This window comes from Anomaloglossus baeobatrachus, chromosome 1, assembly GCF_048569485.1.
Source record: "Anomaloglossus baeobatrachus isolate aAnoBae1 chromosome 1, aAnoBae1.hap1, whole genome shotgun sequence".
Lineage (NCBI taxonomy): Eukaryota > Metazoa > Chordata > Amphibia > Anura > Aromobatidae > Anomaloglossus > Anomaloglossus baeobatrachus.
The window spans coordinates 938,490,763-938,514,323 of record NC_134353.1 but is presented as its reverse complement, the minus strand read 5'-3'; the positions used below and the strand labels follow the sequence as shown (position 1 = coordinate 938,514,323).

At 49.2% G+C, this 23,561-nt stretch overlaps 1 protein-coding gene across 1 annotated transcript; it reads left to right on the top strand.

Moving 5' to 3' along the window:
* Window positions 1–68: 68 nt before the first annotated feature.
* On the top strand, window positions 69–22,956 carry BRIX1 (biogenesis of ribosomes BRX1). Its single transcript, XM_075343565.1, has 10 exons — window positions 69–230; window positions 5,713–5,824; window positions 6,077–6,120; window positions 6,552–6,622; window positions 12,691–12,740; window positions 13,352–13,425; window positions 13,543–13,593; window positions 13,674–13,775; window positions 22,075–22,203; window positions 22,671–22,956. Exons 1-10 carry the CDS (start codon window positions 90–92, stop codon window positions 22,920–22,922), a joined length of 1,026 nt encoding a protein of 341 aa, XP_075199680.1. The 5' UTR covers window positions 69–89; the 3' UTR covers window positions 22,923–22,956.
* The last annotated feature ends 605 nt before the right edge of the window (window positions 22,957–23,561 follow it).

Below are 23,561 nucleotides of genomic sequence, written 5' to 3'. Positions count from 1 at the left end.
CAGCAGAGGGCGCTCTGCCGCCGCACCACCGAACTATAGAGTTGTTTCTTCCGCTGAACAGACAGTGACTTCCGGTGGAAAAAAGCAACATGGCGGCGTACCGGAGAAAACGTGGCTCCAATGCCGAGGCTCAAATCCGGAGCAAAAAGCCCAAATTACAGCAGAAAGAAGCGGAGACTGACGGCGCCGGAGCGGGGGACGAGTTCACCATCCCGCCGCCGGTGTCAGAGGTAGGAGCCGGGCGGTTTATAGGGTTTTCTTTCCCTTAAAGGGGCCGTACACTCATTATTAGCCAGAGGGGGGAAAACCGATCTATAAAGTTGTAATGTCGCCATTCTCTGTGGTCGGGGCTGGCGGTCTCCGCTGCCCTCACGTCACATGACACTCGCGTCCCCCGTGTCTGTCGCCCCCTCCTGCTACAGATGTTACAATTTGCCGCTTATAACATGGACCTTCCACTAATCCGTCACCTCGTGGTCCAGAAGTCCCGATATCTGCTCCGTCCTCACGGCGCTGTGATGTGGGTCCTGTCCAGCGGTGTCCAGATGCGGTGACTGCGCCGCTTTCGCTCGCACACATTCCCTATTCATTGGCATTTGCAGCAGTTCAGCGACCCGAGCACGACGCTTCATGTAAGGGCTCATTCACATAACCAGTGCGTCTTTTTCACGGATTCATCCGTGTGGCTTCCATTCCGTATACGGGCTGTGTCATTCTTGTGCCTTCCGGGTTTTTTTGCGGACCACAAAACACGGAAGCAGCTGGAGGGAGGGATGGATCTGTCGCGGGCGGAGGAGGGGACGCTACGCTCACCACGCTCGGGTCCGGCACTGCTGCTTCGCTTGCTGCTCGGTGGTGGCTCGAGCGGTGGGCCGGATCCGGGGACTCGAGCGGCGTTCCTCGCCCGTGAGTGAAAAGGGGAATGGTTTTGGGGATTTATTGTCCGTGACGCCACCTACGGTTGTGGTGAGGTTGTGGCACCACCGCTGCTCTGGACGGGGATCCCGGGAGCGATGACAGGGAGCAGCTTGGATGTTGTTTCTCCCCTCCGTGGATGGGGGGTTGGTTGTCCTGGGGCCCGGTGAGGGAGGAATGGCAGGTGGGTTACGGGGCCTGGTGAGGTGCAGGGTCGCGGGGGCAGCGCTGTGCCGCACGGTGGTACTCACTCAGCCAATGATGAATACAAAGTCTCCGGTAAAACAAACGGCTGGATGGACGGGTCCCACAGACGGCTGCGGTGTTTCTCCTCCCGGTAGGTTGGCGGTGACTGCCTTTCCCTGCACCTGTGTTGTGTTCTCGGTTCTGGTGGCTTCCCACTGGTAACCCGCTCCCCAGCTAGGATGGATGCTGAGGGAGCCCCTTTTGCCCGCAGGCTCTGGCCCTGGGAACTAGCCTTGGCGGTGACTGTATTTCCCTTCACGGTTTGAGCTGTTGCCTTCAATCGGGTCTTGACTGCTGGGAAACCCCGGAGGTTCCCTTCGCTAACGGATTTGACCGGTTTTACGGCGACTCCAAGCCTGGTCGGGGTCCGTAGGCCCTGCCGAATGGTGCTGGCTTCTCTTCGCTCCCCGATCCAGTACCGGCGGGCCACCGCCCGTCCCCGGTTCTTGCGGTTCACGTCAATCAGCCTCTCCTGCAGACGGTCACCACCGTCTGCCAACCTTGCTGTATGTGCCCGGGCCACGCACCCGGACACGGTCAGTCTGCTCCACTACCACTTCACTCTTCAACTCCACACTCAACTGAACTCTCCTCTGCTCTGACTTCCTTTTCCCGCCTCCAGGACTGTGAACTCATCGGTGGGTGGGGCCAACCGCCTGGCTCCACCCCCTGGTGTGGACATCAGCCCCTGGAGGGAGGCAACAAGGATTTTTGTCTGACTTTGGTGTGCCTGACCGGTAGTGTGGGGTGTGTTGTTGCAGTACCTGTGACGACCTGGCTTGTCCAAGGCGCCACAGATGGAGGGAGGGATGGATGGAGGGATGGATGGATGGAGGGATGGATGGATGGAGGGATTCGGTAGATAAGATAGAGGGATAGATACTATAGATAGAGGGATAGATTGATAAATGGAGGGATAGATAGACGGATAGCTAGAGGGATAGATGGATAATAGATGATAAAGACACATAATGTCCCACTCTCCTGCATTTTGTAAGCTGGCACCCTTTAGTGACTTTCATGTGGCACTAAAGGGTGCTTAGCCTTGTATTTAGCAAAAAAAAAAAATAATAATTTAAAACGACGTGGGGTCCCCCATATCTTTTGTAGCCAGCTCGGGTAATGCACATGGCTGCAGCCTGCAGACCACAGTTGGCAGCTTCACCTTGGCTGGTAATCCAAAACAGAGGGCATCCCACAGTTATTTTAAATTAAAACAAATATCGTGGGGTCCTCCCCAAGTTGGATCACCAGCCAAGGTAAAGCGGACAGCTGTGGTCTGGTATTCTCAGACTAGCGAGGTCCACTGTTATTGGACCCTCCCCAGCCTAAGAATAGCAGGCCGCAGCTGCCCCAGAAGTGGCACATCCATTAAACGTGCCAATCCTGGTGCTTTGCCCCAGCTCATCCCGTGTCCTGGTGCGATGGCAAACGGGGTAATATATGGGGTTGATACCAGATGTGTAATGTCACCTGGCATCAGGCACTGGGGTTCGTGAGGTCAGGCGTCTATCAGATACCCGACATCACCAACCCAGTCAGTAATTAAAAAAAATAAACAAAAATATTTTTATTTGAAAAAACACTCCCCAAATCATTCCCTCTTTAACCAATTTATTGAAAAGAAAAAAATCCGGGTCCGGCGTAATCCACCTGGGGGTCCCAGGATGATCCGTACCATAGTCACTGTTCCAGTCAATGAAGAACAGAATGTTCCCCATTGGCTGGGAGAGCCGTGCAGTGACCTGAGCTAACATCATCAGGTCAGCCCAGGTCACTGCAGGGCATAACAAGTGGTAATTTCAGGAGGTTAGTGAGGTACATTACCCGCGGTGATGGAAGCCTCTGCACTCTTGACGTCGGCGCTGGTGACTGAGTTCAATGCCCGCCGCGTTCTCAGATCACCTCTCGCGAGCGGCCCGTGACGTCACCGCTAGTCAGTCTCGGGCCGCCCGCGAGAGGTGATGTGAGAACGCAGCGGTCAGTGACGAGCGCTGACATCAGGAGTGCCGGAGTCCATCACCGCAGGTAATAAACTTTACTAACCTCCTGATGGCAGTGCTCATCATCCCCGCGGCTGCTCGCACTGCTGCGCGTGCATATGCGGACCCACTGCAGTGCCGGCAGCTGCAGGGCTGGCAGGGGAGCGGGACACAGACTGCACGGGCACCCGACGGAGGTCACACAGAAGTAGTTCCGTGCGGCTTCCGGGGATTTTGCGGACCTATTGACTTGTATTGAGTCACGGTCCGTTATTATGGAGCAGAAGAGGACATGTTCCATAATAACGGAGCGGACATACGGCTTCCGATGTGTTTTTTTTTGTAGGATCGGATGCACATGGAAGTGCTACTGTGTACCATCCGATCCTACACAAAAGACATTGAAAAGATGGTCCTGTCGGTGGGTCCGCAAAAAAACAGGAACTGACCAGGACAAACGGAACGGCCGTCTGAATGATCCCTAACACTGAGACCCGGATCAGCTCCTGGGGGTAAGTGGTAAAAACAAGCCGATTGTTTGGCATAAATGTGAACTCGGCCCTTGAGTCCTTTTCAGGTGGATTCCACTTGGAAACCGGCCCGAAAATGCGCTAAACGCTAAAAACGGTGGGCGTGTTTTTCTGGGTAAAATCGACTCTCCGCTCGTAGGTTCGGACTTCAGGTTTCCAACGGCGACGAGGTTACCCATCACACCAGGCGGTTTTCCATGTTCCATTTTTTTTTTTTGTTTGGTTTTTTTTTTTGCTCCCCTTCTTCCGAGATCCATAACATTTTTATTTTTTTGTCAATCTTGTCATATGAGGGCTTGTTTTTTTGCAGAATGAGTTGTACCATTAAATTAAACCATAAGTTTTACCATATAGTGTCCTGGAAAATGGCAAAAAATTTGTAAGTGTGGAAAAATTGCAACAAATCCTGATTGCACAATGGTTATTAGGACATTGTATTCACAGTGTTCACTATATGGTAAAATTGATGTGCCGGTGTGATGTCCCAGGTCAGTGCGAGTTCATAGACACCAAACATGAATAGGTTTACTTTTATCTAAAGGGTTAAAAAAATTCACACATTTGTCCAAAAAAAGTGGCGTATATTTTGCGCCATTTTCTGAAACCCGTAGCGTTCTCATTTTTCGGCTCTATGGCTCAGTGATGGCTTATTTTTTGCGTCTCGAGCTGACGTTTTTAACGGTACAATTTTTGCGCAGATGCTACGTTTTGATCGCCTGTTATTGCATTTTGTGCAAATTTGTGGCGACCAAAAAATGTTATTTTGGTATTTGGAATAGTTTTACCGCTACGCCATTTACTTATCAGATTAATTGATTTTATATTTTGATAGTTTGGGTATTTCTGAACACGGCGATACCAAATATGTGTATATTTTTTATTTTTTGAACCCTTTAATTTTCGATGGGGCAAATGGGGAGTGATTTGAACTTTTAGGGTTTGTTTTTTTTAAATTTTTTAAAACGTTTTATTTTACTAGTTGCCCTAGAGGACTATAAGGATCAGCAGTCTGATCGCTTGTGCATTTCTGTAGATCACAGCTGAGATCTACAGACATGCTGCTGTCCTCTCACATATGGCCCTCTGCCGGCAGTGAGAGGAAGTGACTCATGATAGCTACAGGAGTCGTCACATCACCCTGTCCTACCATGGCAATGATCAGCTCCACATGATCACGTCACGTGACTTTCAATGGTGGCCGGTGAGTATGCGCTTGCCGCGCATGTACATCGGGCTGTCACAGTTTAGGGTTAACAGGCACGGGTGAATCGCAGATCCACTGGTGCCTGGGAGGCACACTTGTTAGCCTGCAGCAGCCAGGGAGGATTACCCTTACATGATCCATAACGTACCCAGTGCATCGTGAAGAGGTTAAAGAAGTGCCCGGCCCATTCCTCAGCCGCTCCCACTCCTTACGTCTTTTTGAGCATTTTGCCAGCAATCTTGCATTAAAATACGCTGTAATTTGGGGTTTTAAAATATTTTTTTTTCTTAATAGTACATTTGCACAAAAATTGACACTTTTTATAAAAAGTCTCAAATGAAAATGTCTGGAAACCTCAAACACCGACAATGACGAACCTTAAAAAAACAGGCTAACGCATGGAAAAGGCAATCTGTCAGCAGCTTTGTGCCCCCTAATCTAAGAGCAGTATGAGGTGGAGGGGGGTCTTCCTTCCAATTCCTGATGTCTTCCTGAGTTATGGGATAGGAGCAGGGCATGGAGGTCCAGGGTGACAACTGATACCAGAGGGTCCCGTGCCCCTGTGGTAATCACACCGGTGGTCCTGTACACGTCTTGGGGTGACTGCTGATACCAGGAGGTCCCATGCCCCTGCAGTAAACACGCCGGTGACCCTGTACACGTCCTGAGATGATGAATGATACCAGGAGGTCCCGTGCCCCTGCAGTAATCATGCCAGTGACTATACATGTCCTGGGGGTGACGGCTGATACCCGGAGGTCCCGTGCCCCTGCAGTAATCACACCGGTGACCCTGTACACGTCCTGTAGCTGATATCTCTATTTTGTTGTTGCAGGGTAAATGGAAGAACAAGGAGCGGGTCCTGATATTTTCTTCCCGTGGAATTAACTTCCGAACCCGACATTTAATGCACGATTTGAAAACGTTAATGCCGCACGCAAAAGCCGGTAAGTGCCGCTTGTAACGTATCCCTTCCTCCAGACTCTATAAAGTACTGATAAATAAAGGGACAAGCGGAAATAGGAATATTCTCATTCACTCTCAGCAATTCTTGAAAACAATAAGGGGGTCTATGCGGTCCTTGGAGGTCTAGCCCTAAAAACCACAGCTCCCAGTGATGCAGAACGGTCTGTGATGAGAATGTGGCGGCTCCGAGTGTTTTCTTTCTTTCACCATCTTTCTCTTTTCTATATTTATAGATACGAAAATGGACCGAAAAGATAAACTGTTTGTGATTAACGAGGTACGTTCTGCCCGATCTCGTGCCTTCCAGGGTGCGTTGTCCGCATTATAAGGAACCATCATTCACGAGTTTCTCACTGATCCGTCAGGAACTTTACCTAAAAAAAAATAGGAAAAAAAAAAATAAAACTAATTTTTGAATGATTAAAATAAACAAGGAATACATAGATAAAGTTCATAGAAATAGGGCAGAACTAATGGACTCATTCAGTCCATGAGAAACCCAATTTGTGAATCCACCTAGTTTCCTTCTGTACAAAAACCAGTAGAAGGAAGAAGCGGCCCAGTCCACAGCCCATGCAGAAAATCCGAACCGTGGGGAAGAGACCGGGTGCAGCCGCTCAGAGGACGACGGCCGGTTTACACTTGCTTGCGCTTCAACAGGTTCTTAACGGGTCCTCACCTCGCTCTAACGTTTTCCTCCTCTTGCAGGTTTGTGAAATGAAAAACTGCAATAAATGTATTTATTTTGAAGCAAAAAAGAAGCAGGATCTGTACATGTGGTGAGTGACGGCTCGTGTGTTATTCTCTGCTCTGGCACATCTCTAGTGACGGCTCGTGTGTTATTCTCTGCTCAGCCACTTCTCTAGTGACGGCTCGTGTGTTATTCTCTGCTCAGACACTTCTCTAGTGACGGCGCGTGTGTTATTCTCTGCTCAGACACTTCTCTAGTGACGGCGCGTGTGTTATTCTCTGCTCAGACTCTTCTCTAGTGACGGCTCGTGTGTTATTCTCTGCTCAGACACTTCTCTAGTGACGGCTCGTGTGTTATTCTCTGCTCTGACACTTCTCTAGTGACTGCTCGTGTGTTATTCTCTGCTCAGACACTTCTCTAGTGGCGGCTCGTGTGTTATTCTCTGCTCAGACACTTCTCTAGTGACGGCTCGTGTGTTATTCTCTGCTCAGACACTTCTCTAGTGACGGCTCGTGTGTTATACTCTGCTCAGACACTTCTCTAGTGACGGCTCGTGTGTTATTCTCTGCTCAGACACTTCTCTAGTGACGGCTCGTGTGTTATTCTCTGCTCAGACACTTCTCTAGTGACAGCTCGTGTGTTATTCTCTGCTCAGACACTTCTCTAGTGACGGCTCGTGTGTTATTCTCTGCTCAGACGCTTCTCTAGTGACGGCTCGTGTGTTATTCTCTGCTCAGACGCTTCTCTAGTGACGGCTCGTGTGTTATTCGCTGCTCAGCCGCTTCTCTAGTGACGGCTCGTGTGTTATTTGCTGCTCAGACTCTTCTCTAGTGACGGCTCGTGTGTTATTCTCTGCTCAGACTCTTCTCTAGTGACGGCTCGTGTGTTATTCTCTGCTCAGACGCTTCTCTAGTGACGGCTTGTGTGTTATTCTCTGCTCAGACGCTTCTCTAGTGACGGCTCGTGTGTTATTCGCTGCTCAGACACTTCTCTAGTGACGGCTCATGTGTTATTCGCTGCTCAGACACTTCTCTAGTGACGGCTCGTGTGTTATTCTCTGCTCAGACGCTTCTCTAGTGACGGCTCGTGTGTTATTCGCTGCTCTGGCACGTCTCTAGTGACGGCTCGTGTGTTATTCTCTGCTCAGACACTTCTCTAGTGAAGGCTCGTGTGTTATTTGCTGCTCAGACACTTCTCTAGTGACGGCTCGTGTGTTATTCTCTGCTCAGACGCTTCTCTAGTGACGGCTCGTGTGTTATTCGCTGCTCTGGCGCTTCTCTAGTGACGGCTCGTGTGTTATTCTCTGCTCAGACGCTTCTCTAGTGACGGCTCGTGTGTTATTCTCTGCTCTGACACTTCTCTAGTGACGGCTCGTGTGTTATTCTCTGCTCAGACACTTCTCTAGCGACAGCTCGTGTGTTATTCTCTGCTCAGACACTTCTCTAGTGACGGCTCGTGTGTTATTCTCTGCTCAGACACTTCTCTAGTGACGGCTCGTGTGTTATTCGCTGCTCAGACACTTCTCTAGTGGCGGCTCGTGTGTTATTCTCTGCTCAGACACTTCTCTAGTGACGGCTCGTGTGTTATTCGCTGCTCTGGCACGTCTCTAGTGACGGCTCGTGTGTTATTCTCTGCTCAGACACTTCTCTAGTGGCGGCTCGTGTGCTATTCTCTGCTCAGACACTTCTCTAGTGAAGGCGCGTGTGTTATTCGCTGCTCTGGCACGTCTCTAGTGACGGCTCGTGTGTTATTCGCTGCTCTGGCACTTCTCTAGTGGCGGCTCGTGTGTTATTCTCTGCTCAGACACTTCTCTAGTGACGGATCGTGTGTTATTCTCTGCTCAGACACTTCTCTAGTGACGGATCGTGTGTTATTCTCTGCACAGACGCTTCTCTAGTGACGGCGCGTGTGTTATTCTCTGCTCAGACACTTCTCTAGTGACGGCTCGTGTGTTATTCTCTGCTCAGACACTTCTCTAGTGATGGCTCGTGTGCTATTCTCTGCTCAGACACTTCTCTAGTGGCGGCTCGTGTGTTATTCTCTGCTCAGACACTTCTCTAGTGGCGGCTCGTGTGTTATTCTCTGCTCAGACACTTCTTTAGTGACGGCTCGTGTGTTATTCGCTGCTCTGGCACGTCTCTAGTGATGGCTCGTGTGCTATTCTCTGCTCAGACACTTCTCTAGTGACGGCGCGTGTGTTATTCTCTGCTCAGACACTTCTCTAGTGGCGGCTCGTGTGTTATTCTCTGCTCAGACACTTCTCTAGTGACGGCTCGTGTGTTATACTCTGCTCAGACTCTTCTCTAGTGGCGGCTCGTGTGTTATTCTCTGCTCAGACACTTCTCTAGTGGCGGCTCGTGTGTTATTCTCTGCTCAGACACTTCTCTAGTGGCGGCTCGTGTGTTATTCTCTGCTCAGACACTTCTCTAGTGGCGGCTCGTGTGTTATTCTCTGCTCAGACACTTCTCTAGTGACGGCTCGTGTGTTATTCGCTGCTCTGGCACGTCTCTAGTGACGGCTCGTGTGCTATTCTCTGCTCAGACACTTCTCTAGTGACGGCGCGTGTGTTATTCTCTGCTCAGACACTTCTCTAGTGACGGCTCGTGTGTTATTCTCTGCTCAGACACTTCTCTAGTGGCGGCTCGTGTGTTTTTCTCTGCTCAGCCACTTCTCTAGTGAAGGCTCGTGTGTTATTCGCTGCTCAGACACTTCTCTAGTGAAGGCTCGTGTGTTATTCGCTGCTCTGGCACTTCTCTAGTGGCGGCTCGTGTGTTATTCTCTGCTCAGCCACTTCTCTAGTGGCGGCTCGTGTGTTATTCTCTGCTCAGACACTTCTCTAGTGAAGGCTCGTGTGTTATTCGCTGCTCTGGCACGTCTCTAGTGACGGCTCGTGTGTTATTCTCTGCTCTGGCACGTCTCTAGTGACGGCTCGTGTGTTATTCGCTGCTCTGGCACTTCTCTAGTGGCGGCTCGTGTGTTATTCTCTGCTCAGACACTTCTCTAGTGACGGATCGTGTGTTATTCTCTGCTCAGACACTTCTCTAGTGACGGCTCGTGTGTTATTCTCTGCTCAGACACTTCTCTAGTGACGGCTCGTGTGTTATTCTCTGCTCAGACACTTCTCTAGTGATGGCTCGTGTGCTATTCTCTGCTCAGACACTTCTCTAGTGACGGCTCGTGTGTTATTCTCTGCTCAGACACTTCTCTAGTGGCGGCTCGTGTGTTATTCTCTGCTCAGACACTTCTCTAGTGGCGGCTCGTGTGTTATTCTCTGCTCAGACACTTCTCTAGTGACGGCTCGTGTGTTATTTGCTGCACAGACGCTTCTCTAGTGACGGCTCGTGTGTTATTCTCTGCTCAGACACTTCTCTAGTGGCGGCTCGTGTGTTATTCTCTGCTCAGACACTTCTCTAGTGGCGGCTCGTGTGTTATTCTCTGCTCAGACACTTCTCTAGTGGCGGCTCGTGTGTTATTCTCTGCTCAGACACTTCTCTAGTGACGGCTCGTGTGTTATACTCTGCTCAGACTCTTCTCTAGTGGCGGCTCGTGTGTTATTCTCTGCTCAGACACTTCTCTAGTGGCGGCTCGTGTGTTATTCTCTGCTCAGACACTTCTCTAGTGGCGGCTCGTGTGTTATTCTCTGCTCAGACACTTCTCTAGTGGCGGCTCGTGTGTTATTCTCTCCTCAGACACTTCTCTAGTGACGGCTCGTGTGTTATTCTCTGCTCACACTTCTCTAGTGACGGCTCGTGTGTTATTCTCTGCTCACACTTCTCTAGTGACGGCTCGTGTGTTATTCTCTGCTCAGACACTTCTCTAGTGACGGCTCGTGTGTTATTTGCTGCACAGACGCTTCTCTAGTGACGGCTCGTGTGTTATTCTCTGCTCAGACACTTCTCTAGTGACGGCTCGTGTGTTATTCTCTCCTCAGACACTTCTCTAGTGACGGCTCGTGTGTTATTCTCTGCTCAGACACTTCTCTAGTGACGGCTCGTGTGTTATTCTCTGCTCAGACGCTTCTCTAGTGACGGCTCGTGTGTTATTCTCTGCTCAGACACTTCTCTAGTGACGGCTCGTGTGTTATTCTCTGCTCAGACACTTCTCTAGTGACGGCTCGTGTGTTATTCTCTGCTCAGACGCTTCTCTAGTGACGACGGCTCGTGTGTTATTCGCTGCTCAGACACTTCTCTAGTGACGGCTCGTGTGTTATTCTCTGCTCAGACACTTCTCTAGTGACGGCTCGTGTGTTATTTGCTGCACAGACGCTTCTCTAGTGACGGCTCGTGTGTTATTCTCTGCTCAGACACGTCTCTAGTGACGGCTCGTGTGTTATTCTCTGCTCACACTTCTCTAGTGACGGCTCGTGTGTTATTTGCTGCTCAGACACTTCTCTAGTGACGGCTCGTGTGTTATTCTCTGCTCAGACACTTCTCTAGTGACGGCTCGTGTGTTATTCTCTGCTCACAGACTCTTCTCTAGTGACGGCTCGTGTGTTATTTGCTGCACAGACGCTTCTCTAGTGGCGGCTCGTGTGTTATTCTCTGCTCACACTTCTCTAGTGACGGCTCGTGTGTTATTCTCTGCTCAGACACTTCTCTAGTGACGGCTCGTGTGTTATTCTCTGCTCAGACGCTTCTCTAGTGACGGCTCGTGTGTTATTCTCTGCTCAGACGCTTCTCTAGTGACGGCTCGTGTGTTATTCTCTGCTCAGACACTTCTCTAGTGACGGCTCGTGTGTTATTCGCTGCTCAGACACTTCTCTAGTGACGGCTCGTGTGTTATTCTCTGCTCAGACACTTCTCTAGTGACGGCTCGTGTGTTATTTGCTGCTCAGACACTTCTCTAGTGACAGCTCGTGTGTTATTCTCTGCTCACACTTCTCTAGTGACGGCTCGTGTGTTATTCTCTGCTCAGACGCTTCTCTAGTGACGGCTTGTGTGTTATTCTCTGCTCAGACACTTCTCTAGTGACGGCTTGTGTGTTATTCTCTGCTCAGACACTTCTCTAGTGACGGCTCGTGTGTTATTCTCTGCTCAGACGCTTCTCTAGTGACGGCTCGTGTGTTATTCTCTGCTCAGACACTTCTCTAGTGACGGCTCGTGTGTTATTCTCTGCTCAGACACTTCTCTAGTGACGGCGCGTGTGTTATTCTCTGCTCAGACACTTCTCTAGTGACGGCTCGTGTGTTATTCTCTGCTCAGACACTTCTCTAGTGACGGCTCGTGTGTTATTCTCTGCTCAGACACTTCTCTAGTGACGGCTCGTGTGTTATTTGCTGCACAGACGCTTCTCTAGTGACGGCTCGTGTGTTATTCTCTGCACAGACGCTTCTCTAGTGACGGCTCGTGTGTTATTCTCTGCTCAGACACTTCTCTAGTGACGGCTCGTGTGTTATTTGCTGCACAGACGCTTCTCTAGTGACGGCTCGTGTGTTATTCTCTGCTCACACTTCTCTAGTGACGGCTCGTGTGTTATTCTCTGCTCACACTTCTCTAGTGACGGCTCGTGTGTTATTCTCTGCTCACAGACTCTTCTCTAGTGACGGCTCGTGTGTTATTCTCTGCTCAGACACTTCTCTAGTGACGGCTCGTGTGTTATTCTCTGCTCACAGACTCTTCTCTAGTGACGGCTCGTGTGTTATTCGCTGCTCTGGCACGTCTCTAGTGACGGCTCGTGTGTTATTTGCTGCACAGACGCTTCTCTAGTGGCGGCTCGTGTGTTATTCTCTGCTCACACTTCTCTAGTGACGGCTCGTGTGTTATTCTCTGCTCAGACACTTCTCTAGTGACGGCTCGTGTGTTATTCTCTGCTCAGACACTTCTCTAGTGACGGCTCGTGTGTTATTCTCTGCTCAGACGCTTCTCTAGTGACGGCTCGTGTGTTATTCTCTGCTCAGACACTTCTCTAGTGACGGCTCGTGTGTTATTCTCTGCTCAGACGCTTCTCTAGTGACGGCTCGTGTGTTATTTGCTGCACAGACGCTTCTCTAGTGGCGGCTCGTGTGCTATTCTCTGCTCACACTTCTCTAGTGACGGCTCGTGTGTTATTCTCTGCTCAGACACTTCTCTAGTGACGGCTCGTGTGTTATTTGCTGCTCACAGACTCTTCTCTAGTGACGGGTTTCGTGCTGATATCAATTTTTTTTCTATATTTCAGGATATCTAATGCCCCCGAGGGACCGTCCGCTAAGTTCTTGGTTCAAAACAGTAAGTAATGGCTAAATAATTGTGTATATAAGGGAGAATGATGGGAGCGGGACAATGGGTGCTAAGCTTTGTCATGGACCCAATCACTCCTGACAAAAACTCTTCTGATGTGACAATTTTTCAACTTAAAAGGGCTGTGCTTTGTTTCCATTAGACCATGTCATAAAGTGAGGGTCTTGTGGCCACAGTAAGGGGGAGTCCTGCAGATTGTATAATATATGATGTTACTTTTACTACGATCCTGTTATCCAGGCAGCACAGAGCTGTCATGATCTCCCTCCACCTTCTAATAGTACTGAAATGACTCCGCTCGTGTGTCCCAGCCTATACAGTAAAGCTAAGTGATGCAGCATCAGCTGGTGGCCAAGAATATATGACTCTGTCCATATCAGATGATTGCAGACAGATACACACACGTGTATGTACTCGTCTGCTTCCACATCATCCTCACATTGCATCCACCATGTGCACAATTGTCACATAAAATGCCCCCGGACGTTGTCGTCTTCTGTGGATCCATTGCAGGTTTAAAATAAAGGCCAATCCTCTATCACTCCCCGCTGTTGCCTCCTCTTCAGCCTTCGCTCATCTCCTCTCTTCCCCCTTTCTAGTTCACACGCTGGCCGAGCTGAAGATGACTGGAAACTGCCTGAAGGGCTCCCGTCCTCTGCTCTCCTTCGATCCGGTTGGTATTAACAAAAATAAGACATTCCAATGTATTTTGTATAGAACTAGAACTACAACTCCCAGCATCCCTTGCAGTAGCATACAGTCGGTTGCTGACTTCCTTTCCTTCCCGCAGGCGTTTGATCAGGACCCGCACCTCTCGGTGCTGAAGGAGCTCTTCATACAGGTAATGGCGACTTCCATCTTCACGGGTTCAGTTCTTTGCACTGATTCTTCTTTACGTAACCTATCGGTCTCTGATTGCAGATTTTTGGGACCCCGAGGTATCACCCCAAGAGTCAGCCGTTCGTGGACCACGTCTTCACCTTCTCCGTAGCAGATAAGAGGATCTGGTTCAGGAATTATCAGGTCAGTTAAAAAAATTGTTGGGACGCGTCTTCTTGTTTTCTTAGGCTATGTGCGTACTAGGCGTTTTTTTCACGCTGCGTTTCTTCGGCGTTTTTGACTGTGTTTTTGTGCACTGCATTCAATGAGTGAAAAATGCTGTGAAAAACGCAGAAATAATTGACATGCTGCGTTTTTGAGGTCACAAAAACGCAGCTACAAAAAAAACCCTGTGTGCGGACAGCACTTCTGAAAACCCATAGCTATTGCTGGGGAAGCAATGTCACAGCGCACAAAAACGCCGCAAAAACATCTATTGCGCACAGGGCCTTACTGCTACAAATAGAAAAACCTCAGAAAACTCGCAGAAAATAACTGTCAGTCCAATCCTCTTGTAGGTGAGGCGACTGCCCCGACACGTTTCTTCCTGGGAGATGATCTCTGCTCACCATAGCCGATCCCAGGTTCCTAACTTTCAAATCAGTCTACATCTGTAGTATGCATTGACCTAAAAAAAAGGTCCTATGGGCTTCCATATGCTATCACTCCTTTCCCGCTATTGCTGTGAGCAGGTGATGAAGCAGAACCCGCTGCGTACAAGACATGACAACCTTTCAGCATTTGCCTGTGAAATCCGAGATCAGAATTTGCTCCGATCACTGCTGTTTTAACACCTTAATGACTCTGTCAATCTCTGATGGAATCATTTAACCCGGGCATCCGTTCAGGCGCCCAAACGTGATCAGGGGGTGCCGACAGGTTGCCTTAGGAGTCGGGGATATTACTGTGCGGCTCGTCCAGAAATGTATCCAATAAATACAAACATTTAGCCCATAAGATAAATGGATCAAAGAGAAAAGTCAAAACAGACATTTTCAGTTGCTGCAATTCACCTAAAATATAGCGATACAAAGCAACTACGAGTCTTATGTGCCCCAGAATGTGGTGAAAATGGCTCACTACACAAGATGGAAACCCTCACACAGCCCCATCCAAGGAAAAACAAAAAAACAATTAATTTTATAGAATTCAGAATTTTTTTGAAGCCGCTAAGAGAAGGAATAAAAAAAAATAAAACACTGTCCATGTCTGGAATCGCTGTAATGGCATCATGTCACCAGGTCGTTTTTAACATCCAGTGAACGCTGTAAAAGCAAAACGTGAAAAAACAACCGTGGAGCTTTAGTATTTATTTATTTTTTTTATTTTTTTTCACCGCACTCGTGTTTTTTTTTTTTTCTTGCATTCCAATATATGAAACAGTAAAGTGAATGGAGTCAATCAAAACTACAACTAGTGCTGCAACTAGGCCCTTTAAACAGTGATGTTGATGGGGAAAATAATAATAAAAAAAGTGTTAGATCATGAAAAAGGGGAGTGAAAAGAAGGGAATTTTGTTTACTTACCGTAAATTCCTTTTCTTCTAGCTCCAATTGGGAGACCCAGACAATTGGGTGTATAGCTTATGCCTCCGGAGGCCACACAAAGTATTACACTAAAAGTGTAAAGCCCCTCCCCTTCAGCCTATACACCCCCCGTACTGCTACGGGCTCATCAGTTTTGGTGCAAAAGCCCGAAGGAGGAAAAAATTATAAACTGGTTTAAAGTAAATTCAATCCGAAGGAATATCGGAGAACTGAAACCATTTAACATGAACAACATGTGTATACAAAAAACAGGGGCGGGTGCTGGGTCTCCCAATTGGAGCTAGAAGAAAAGGAATTTACGGTAAGTAAACAAAATTCCCTTCTTCTTTGTCGCTCCTTATTGGGAGACCCAGACAATTGGGACGTCCAAAAGCAGTCCCTGGGTGGGTAAATAATACCTCATAATAGAGCCGTAACGGCTCCGTCCTACAGGTGGGCAACTGCCGCCTGAAGGACTCGCCTACCTAGGCTGGCATCTGCCGAAGCATAGGTATGCACCTGATAGTGCTTCGTGAAAGTGTGCAGGCTCGACCAGGTAGCTGCCTGACACACCTGCTGAGCCGTAGCCTGGTGTCGCAAGGCCCAGGATGCTCCCACGGCCCTGGTAGAATGGGCCTTCAGTCCTGAGGGAACCGGAAGCCCCGAGGAACGGTAAGCTTCGAGAATTGGTTCCTTGATCCACCGAGCCAGGGTTGACTTGGAAGCTTGTGTCCCTTTACGCTGACCAGCGACAAGGACAAAGAGTGCATCCGAGCGGCGCAGGGACGCCGTTCGAGAAATGTAGATCTTGGCGGACGTAGGTTTCCTAGCCTGTCTCATAGTGGCAATGACCTCTTGAGATAATCCTGAAAACGCTAGGATCCAGGACTCAATGGCCACAGTGTCAGGTTGAGGGCCGCAGAATTCAGATGGAAAAACGGTCCTTGAGACAGCAAATCTGGTCGGTCTGGCAGTGCCCACGGTTGGCCGACCGTGAGATGCCACAGATCCGGGTACCACGACCTCCTCGGCCAGTCTGGAGCGACGAGGATGACGTGGCGGCAGTCGGCCCTGATCTTGCGTAACACTCTGGGCAACAGTGCCAGAGGAGGAAACACATAAGGAAGCCGAAACTGCGACCAATCCTGAACTAAGGCGTCTGCCGCCAGAGCTCTGTGATCTTGAGATCGAGCCATGAATGTTGGGACCTTGTTGTTGTGCCGTGACGCCATTAGGTCGACGTCCGGCATCCCCCAGCGGCAACAGATATCCTGAAACACGTCCGGGTGAAGGGACCATTCCCCTGCGTCCATGCCCTGGTGACTGAGAAAGTCTGCTTCCCAGTTTTCTACGCCCGGGATGTGAACTGCGGATATGGTGGATGCTGTGGCTTCCACCCACAGCAGAATCCGCCGGACTTCCTGGAAGGCTTGCCGACTGCGTGTCCCACCTTGGTGGTTGATGTAAGCCACCGCTGTGGAGTTGTCCGACTGAATTCGGATCTGCTTGCCTTCCAGCCACTGCTGGAACGCTTTTAGGGCAAGATACACTGCCCTGATCTCCAGAACATTGATCTGAAGTGAGGACTCTTGCTGAGTCCACGTACCCTGAGCCCTGTGGTGGAGAAAAACTGCTCCCCACCCTGACAGACTCGCGTCCGTCGTGACCACCGCCCAGGATGGGGGTAGGAAGGATTTCCCCTTCGATAATGAAGTGGGAAGAAGCCACCACCGAAGGGAAGCTTTGGTTGCCTGAGAGAGGGAAAACGTTCCTGTCTAGGGACGTCGGCATCCTGTCCCACTTGCGTAGGATGTCCCATTGAAGTGGACGCAGGTGAAACTGCGCGAAAGGGACTGCTTCCATTGCTGCCACCATCTTCCCCAGGAAGTGCATGAGGCGCCTCAAGGGGTGTGACCGACCTTGAAGGAGAGATTGCACCCCTGTCTGTAGTGAACGCTGTTTGTCCAGCGGAAGCTTCACTATTGCTGGAAGAGTATGAAACTCCATGCCAAGATATGTCAGCGATTGGACCAGTGTCAGATTTGACTTTGGAAAATTGATGATCCACCCGAAACTCTGGAGAATCTCCAGAGTAACGTTGAGGCTGTGTTGGCATGCCTCTTGAGAGGGTGCCTTGACCAGCAGATCGTCTAAGTAAGGTATCACTGAGTGACCCTGAGAGTGGAGGACCGCAACTACTGTAGCCATGACCTTGGTGAAAACCCTTGGGGCTGTCGCCAGGCCGAACGGCAGTGCCGCGAACTGAAGGTGTTCGCCTCCTATGGCGAAGCGCAAGAAGCGCTGATGCTCTGGAGCAATTGGTACGTGGAGATAAGCATCCTTGACATCGATCGATGCTAGGAAATCTCCTTGGGACATTGAGGCGATGACGGAGCGGAGGGATTCCATCCGGAACCGCCTGGTCCTTACGTGTTTGTTGAGCAGTTTTAGGTCCAAAACAGGACGGAAGGACCCGTCCTTCTTTGGAACCACAAACAGGTTGGAGTAGAAACCGTGGCCCTGTTGCGGAAGAGGAACCGGGACCACCACTCCTTCTGCCTTCAGAATGCCCACCGCCTGCAGAAGAGCCTCGGCTCGCTCGGGAGGCGGAGATGTTCTGAAGAATCGAGACGGAGGACGAGAGCTGAACTCTATCCTGTAACCGTGAGACAAAATGTCTCTCACCCAACGGTCTTTTACTTGTGGCAGCCAGGTGTCGCAAAAGCGGGAGAGCCTGCCACCGACCGAGGATGCGGTGTGAGGAGGCCGTAAGTCATGAGGAAGCCGCCTTAGTAGCGGCACCTCCGGCGGTCTTTTTAGGGCGTGATTTAGACCGCCATGCGTCGGAGTTCCTCTGATCCTTCTGAGGCCTTTTGGACGAGGAGAATTGGGACCTGCCTGCCAGGGCTGTGGAGTCGGAGTCGTGGAGTCGGAGTCGGAGCTCATTTTGGTGGAGTCGGAGTCGGAGTTGGAGTCGGTATAAAATGCACCGACTCCGACTCCTAAAATATATAATAAATTGGGGACAGGAGTGCAATGCAGAATGTGCTGAATATTTTACTAAATAATATTTAGTATAATGCTTATATTTAAGTGAAAAATTTATTGTAGTATAATGTGAACATCAGACATTTAATTGTTTTTATGATACAATAATCAAGATATTTGGGTAGAACATAAAATATTTATTGGATACAACTTTAGAACACAAAAAACTAATAAATTGTAAATATGTAATATTATATATATATACACAGTGTATATACACACACAAGATATATATGTAATCTACTGTATATTACATAGTGTATTACATATTTACAATTTATTACAGTTTTTTGTGTTCTAAAGTTGTATCCAATAAATATATTTTATGTTCTATCCAAATATCTTGATTATTGTATCATAAAAATTATTAAATGTCTGATGTTCACATACACATATTCATGTACTACAATAAATTTTTCACCTAACTATAAGCAATATATGTAGGAGTCTGAGTCTGAGTCTGAGTCTGAGTCTGAGTCTGAGTCTGAGTCTGAGTCTGAGTCTGAGTCTGAGTCTGAGTCTGAGTCTGAGTCTGAGTCTGAGTCTGAGTCTGAGTCTGAGTCTGAGAATTTGAGGAGTCGGAGGTTTGGCTTACCGACTCCACAGCCCTGCTGCCTGCACCCCGAAAGGACCGAAACCTCGACTGTCCCCTCCTCTGTTGGGGTGTTTTTGGTTTGGCCTGGGGTAAGGATGTTTCCTTTCCCTTGGATTGTTTGATGATTTCATCCAATCTCTCACCAAACAAACGGTCGCCAGAAAATGGCAATCCAGTTAAGCACTTTTTGGAAGCCGAATCTGCCTTCCATTCCCGCAGCCACAAGGCCCTGCGTATTGCCACCGAATTGTCGGCTGCAACCGCCGTACGGCTCGCAGAGTCCAGGACAGCATTAATAGCGTAGGACGCAAATGCCGACGTTTGAGAGGTTATAGACTCCACCTGCGGCGCAGACGTACGTGTGAGTGCGTCGATTTGCGTCTGACCAGCTGAGATAGCTTGGAGTGCCCATACGGCTGCGAATGCTGGAGCAAAAGACGCGCCGATAGCTTCATAGATGGATTTCAACCAGAGCTCCATCTGTCTGTCAGTGGCATCCTTGAGTGAAGCTCCATCTTCCACTGCAACTATGGATCTAGCCGCAAGTCTGGAGATTGGAGGATCCACCTTGGGACACTGAGTCCAGCCCTTGACCACGTCAGGGGGGAAAGGGTAACATGTATCCTTAAGGCGCTTGGAAAAACGCTTATCTGGACAAGCTCGGTGTTTCTGGACTGCCTCTCTGAAGTCAGAGTGGTCCAGAAACATACTCTTTGTACGCTTGGGAAACCTGAAACGGAATTTCTCCTGCTGAGAGGCTGACTCCTCCACTGGAGGAGCTGAGGGAGAAATATCCAACATTTCATTGATGGACGCAATAAGATCATTCACTATGGCGTCCCCATCAGGAGTATCAAGGTTGAGAGCGGCTTCAGGATCAGAATCCTGATCAGCTACCTCCGCTTCATCATACAGAGAGTCCTCTCGCTGAGACCCTGAACATTGTGATGATGTCGGGGGGATATCATAGCGAGCTCGCTTAATCGGTCTGGGGCTGCGGTCCGTGTCAGAGACCTCACCCTGGGATCCATGAGACACCCCGGGAGGACATTGCTGTTCCAACTGAGGGGGACCAGGGGGCAATGATTCCACAGTGCCCCTGGCTTGAGATGCCGGCCTGGACTGCAAGGCTTCTAATATCTTAGCCATAGTCTCAGAAAGTCTTTCAGTAAAAACTGCAAACTCCGTCCCTGTCACCTGGACAGTGTTAACAGGTGGTTCTCCCTGGGCCGCCCTTAGCAGAGGCTCCGGCTGAGAAAGTGCCACAGGGGCCGAGCATTGCACACAATGAGGGTCAGTGGAACCTGCCGGCAGTATAGCCGTACATGCTGCACAGGCAGCATAGTAAGTCTGTGCTTTGGCACCCTTGCTATTTGTGGACGACATGCTGTTGTCTCCTCTGAGCAATACAGGAGGGTATATAGACAAAAATCAACAGTGCACCATACAGTGTAAAGTATAGTCTATAATCATGTAATCTATAAGTACACTTCTGCACTAGTGGGGCCAGCACCACAGGTGCTGCTTACCGCCTACGCAAAGCGGTTGTGTGGGCACCAGAAATCCTGCCTGGGTCTCCCTGAGCTTGTCTCTCCTCTCCAGCGTTAGCAGAGCTGAGAGGAATGGCTGCCGGCGTCCTGAGGAGAGGAGGGAGCCGTGGGCGTGACCCAGAAAAGTGCGGGAACTGGTGCCCCACTGTGCAGAGTGAGGGGGGTGGAGTATGCAAAGCATGCTCCAGCCCTCAGTGCTGCCGTCCTGTACAGCGTCTTGCCCTTCCCCTGACTGGCAGGGCTGGGGGCGGGAAGAAAACGAGACTAGGCCGCAAAAGCCGGAGACTCGAGTTATAAGCGCGGCCGCCGTATAAGCGCGGTCGGCGCGGAAGTCCCCGGCGCACTAACAGTCCCAGCCGCGCCGTAGTGATAACCATGGCAGCGGCGGTCAGCGCGGCAGTCCCCCTACACGAACACACTCAGCGACGCTGAAGTGTGTAATGGCACAAACGCAGTCAGCGCTGCTGTCCCCGGTGCACTAGCACACCCAGCAATGCTGGAGTGTTGCTGTGCGCGGTCCCCACGGGGACACAGAGTACCTCAAAGTAGCAGGGCCATGTCCCTGAACGATACTCTGCTCCTATCCAGCATGGTCCTCAGGAGCTGTGGATGGAGCACGGTCTCCTGTGCCTGGAGACCGAAAGGATCCCACTTCACCCAGAGCCCTAATTGAGGGATGGGGAAGGAAAGCAGCATGTGGGCTCCAGCCTCCGTACCCGCAATGGATACCTCAACCTTAACAACACCGCCGACAAGAGTGGGGTGAGAAGGGAGCATGCTGGGGGCCCTGTTATGGGCCCTCTTTTCTTCCATCCGACATAGTCAGCAGCTGCTGCTGACTAAGCTGTGGAGCTATGCGTGCATGTCTGACCTCCTTCGCACAAAGCATAAAAACTGATGAGCCCGTAGCAGTACGGGGGGTGTATAGGCTGAAGGGGAGGGGCTTTACACTTTTAGTGTAATACTTTGTGTGGCCTCCGGAGGCATAAGCTATACACCCAATTGTCTGGGTCTCCCAATAAGGAGCGACAAAGAAAATAAAATTGCAAAAACAGACCTAAAAGTTGTTGTTAGATTCTTCAGCCCGTGTAGGAACCTCCTCGCTGGGCGCTGATGGAACAAGAGAAAGCGCACGTCTGTCAGACATCACATCAGCTTTCTCTCCGATCCTGGCCGTCTGAGCAGAGTCAGCTGTAATATCACTGCCTGAATCTGCTCCTCCAAGTGGAAGCTCAGTTCTTCAGCCGCACGTTTATAACACTTGGCACTAACCATATAGAGCCCCTACTGTAAATGTGCAATAGATGGTGCCAAAGTGTTAGGTGACGTGCCCACGATCAGGACCTGCTGCGTCCTGGACACGGCGGCTCCTGACCTGCGGAGCCGTGAGACTCCTCTGTAGGAGACCACAGCTGCCCGTGCCCACGATCAGGGTTCAGGGCGCTGCGGTCTCTCGCTTGTGTTCTCCCTATGGAGGCCACTTACAACTCCGCAACAAAGAATTGACATGCTTCGGAAAGCAGCACCACAGGTCAGTTTTCGTTGCGGGCCGCACACGCATAGTGGGCATTGGATTTCTAGAAATCCCATCCACTGTGCTTGTACTGTACAACGTGCTGCGTCCAAAGCGCTGTGAACACTGATCGTGGGCACGCAGCCTTACTTGCATGTTCTGTTGGTCTCCTATTTGTCTTGTAATTCTGTATCTCGTCCGGTTATCGCAGATCATCGAGGAGGACGCGTCTCTGGTGGAGATCGGACCACGATTTGTGCTGAATCTCATCAAGATTTTCAAAGGCAGCTTTGGAGGCCCGACCCTGTATGAGAACCCGCACTACCAGTCCCCAAATATGGTACGTCCCCACCTTTACTTATCGTCCAGTCACATATTAGTACTATGTATGGGGTCACAGTTATCCAGTTATTAAAGTAACGCCCTCACTGATGGTGCGTCTGCCCCAGGGATAACAATATGTGCTACCGACAATGCTGATATTTGGTTTTTTTTTTATTACTGGCATAGATGTTCCATTTAAACATTTTACTTGTTAATCGAATGAGTTATGGTTCTGGAAAGAAGGGGAGGAGGAAAAAAACTAAAATTGGCCGCTTCCATATTTTTGTGCCAAATAAACCAAAATGGTGATTTATGATATTTTTTATTTATTTATTTTTTTTAAACTGTCCAGTAATTGGGAATGAGCTTTATCAGTCAGTAAAAATGGACTGATACTAGGAGGGGCGCACATTGTATTTAGATGCAGCCTTTTGGACACTGACTTTGCACAATTTTCTGACGTTTTGTTTTTTTTAATTTCAGCACCGGCGCATTATCCGATTACAAACGGCGGCAAAGATTCGAGAGAAGCAACAAGTGAAGGAGCTGCAAAAAATGAAGAAGATGGAGGGGGTTGTAGTGGTTCCTCACGACCCCACGGCGGAGGTGTTTGCCACCCCGGCTGATAAGAAACCTCAGGTCATTGAGATGCAGCCGCCGGTCCTCAAACCCAACCTGAAACGGAAAGACAAAAAGTTCAAACGCCAGAGACTGAACCAAAACAGACGCATATGAACTGTGGGGGGCAATGGGGGGGCACGTACCAGGTCTGGGGTCAAAGGTTTTATAAAATAAAAAAAAGAAAAGTCTTGGTCTGTTTCCTCAGTCGTCTGTATAATCAAATTTATATTTGTACAGCGCCGGACACCAAAGTATTAAAGGAGACCGACCAGAAGAGAGAAACTCCGGGAGTGCACATTAACCTCTTCACAAGTCAGAAGCGGGTGTATGGAGCGGATTTGGGGTAATAAGCTCGGTAATGGCTTTGTACTACAGCCAGGACTTGGCGCTGACAATTTTGGGTGAAGCTCTGCCCCTGATTTTCAACCTGTTAAATCTCGCTGTCAAATCAGTTGTTTTGCACCATTAAAATTAAAGATAAAAATATAGATAAAATCTATAAAAAAAATATAGATAAAATTAAAAATAAACCTAAAAATATAGTTAAAATAATAAAATTATATAAAGATTATATAGATAAAATAAAATAAAAATATAGATAAAATAATAAAAACATATAAAAAAATACACGGTCTTGCTGAGTTCAGAAAAGTCCGATCTATCAAAATAGAAAAATAACCCAATTGGTGAACACTGTAAATAAAAATAATTCAAGAATGGCAAAATTATGAGGGGTTTTTGTCGCTATATCAC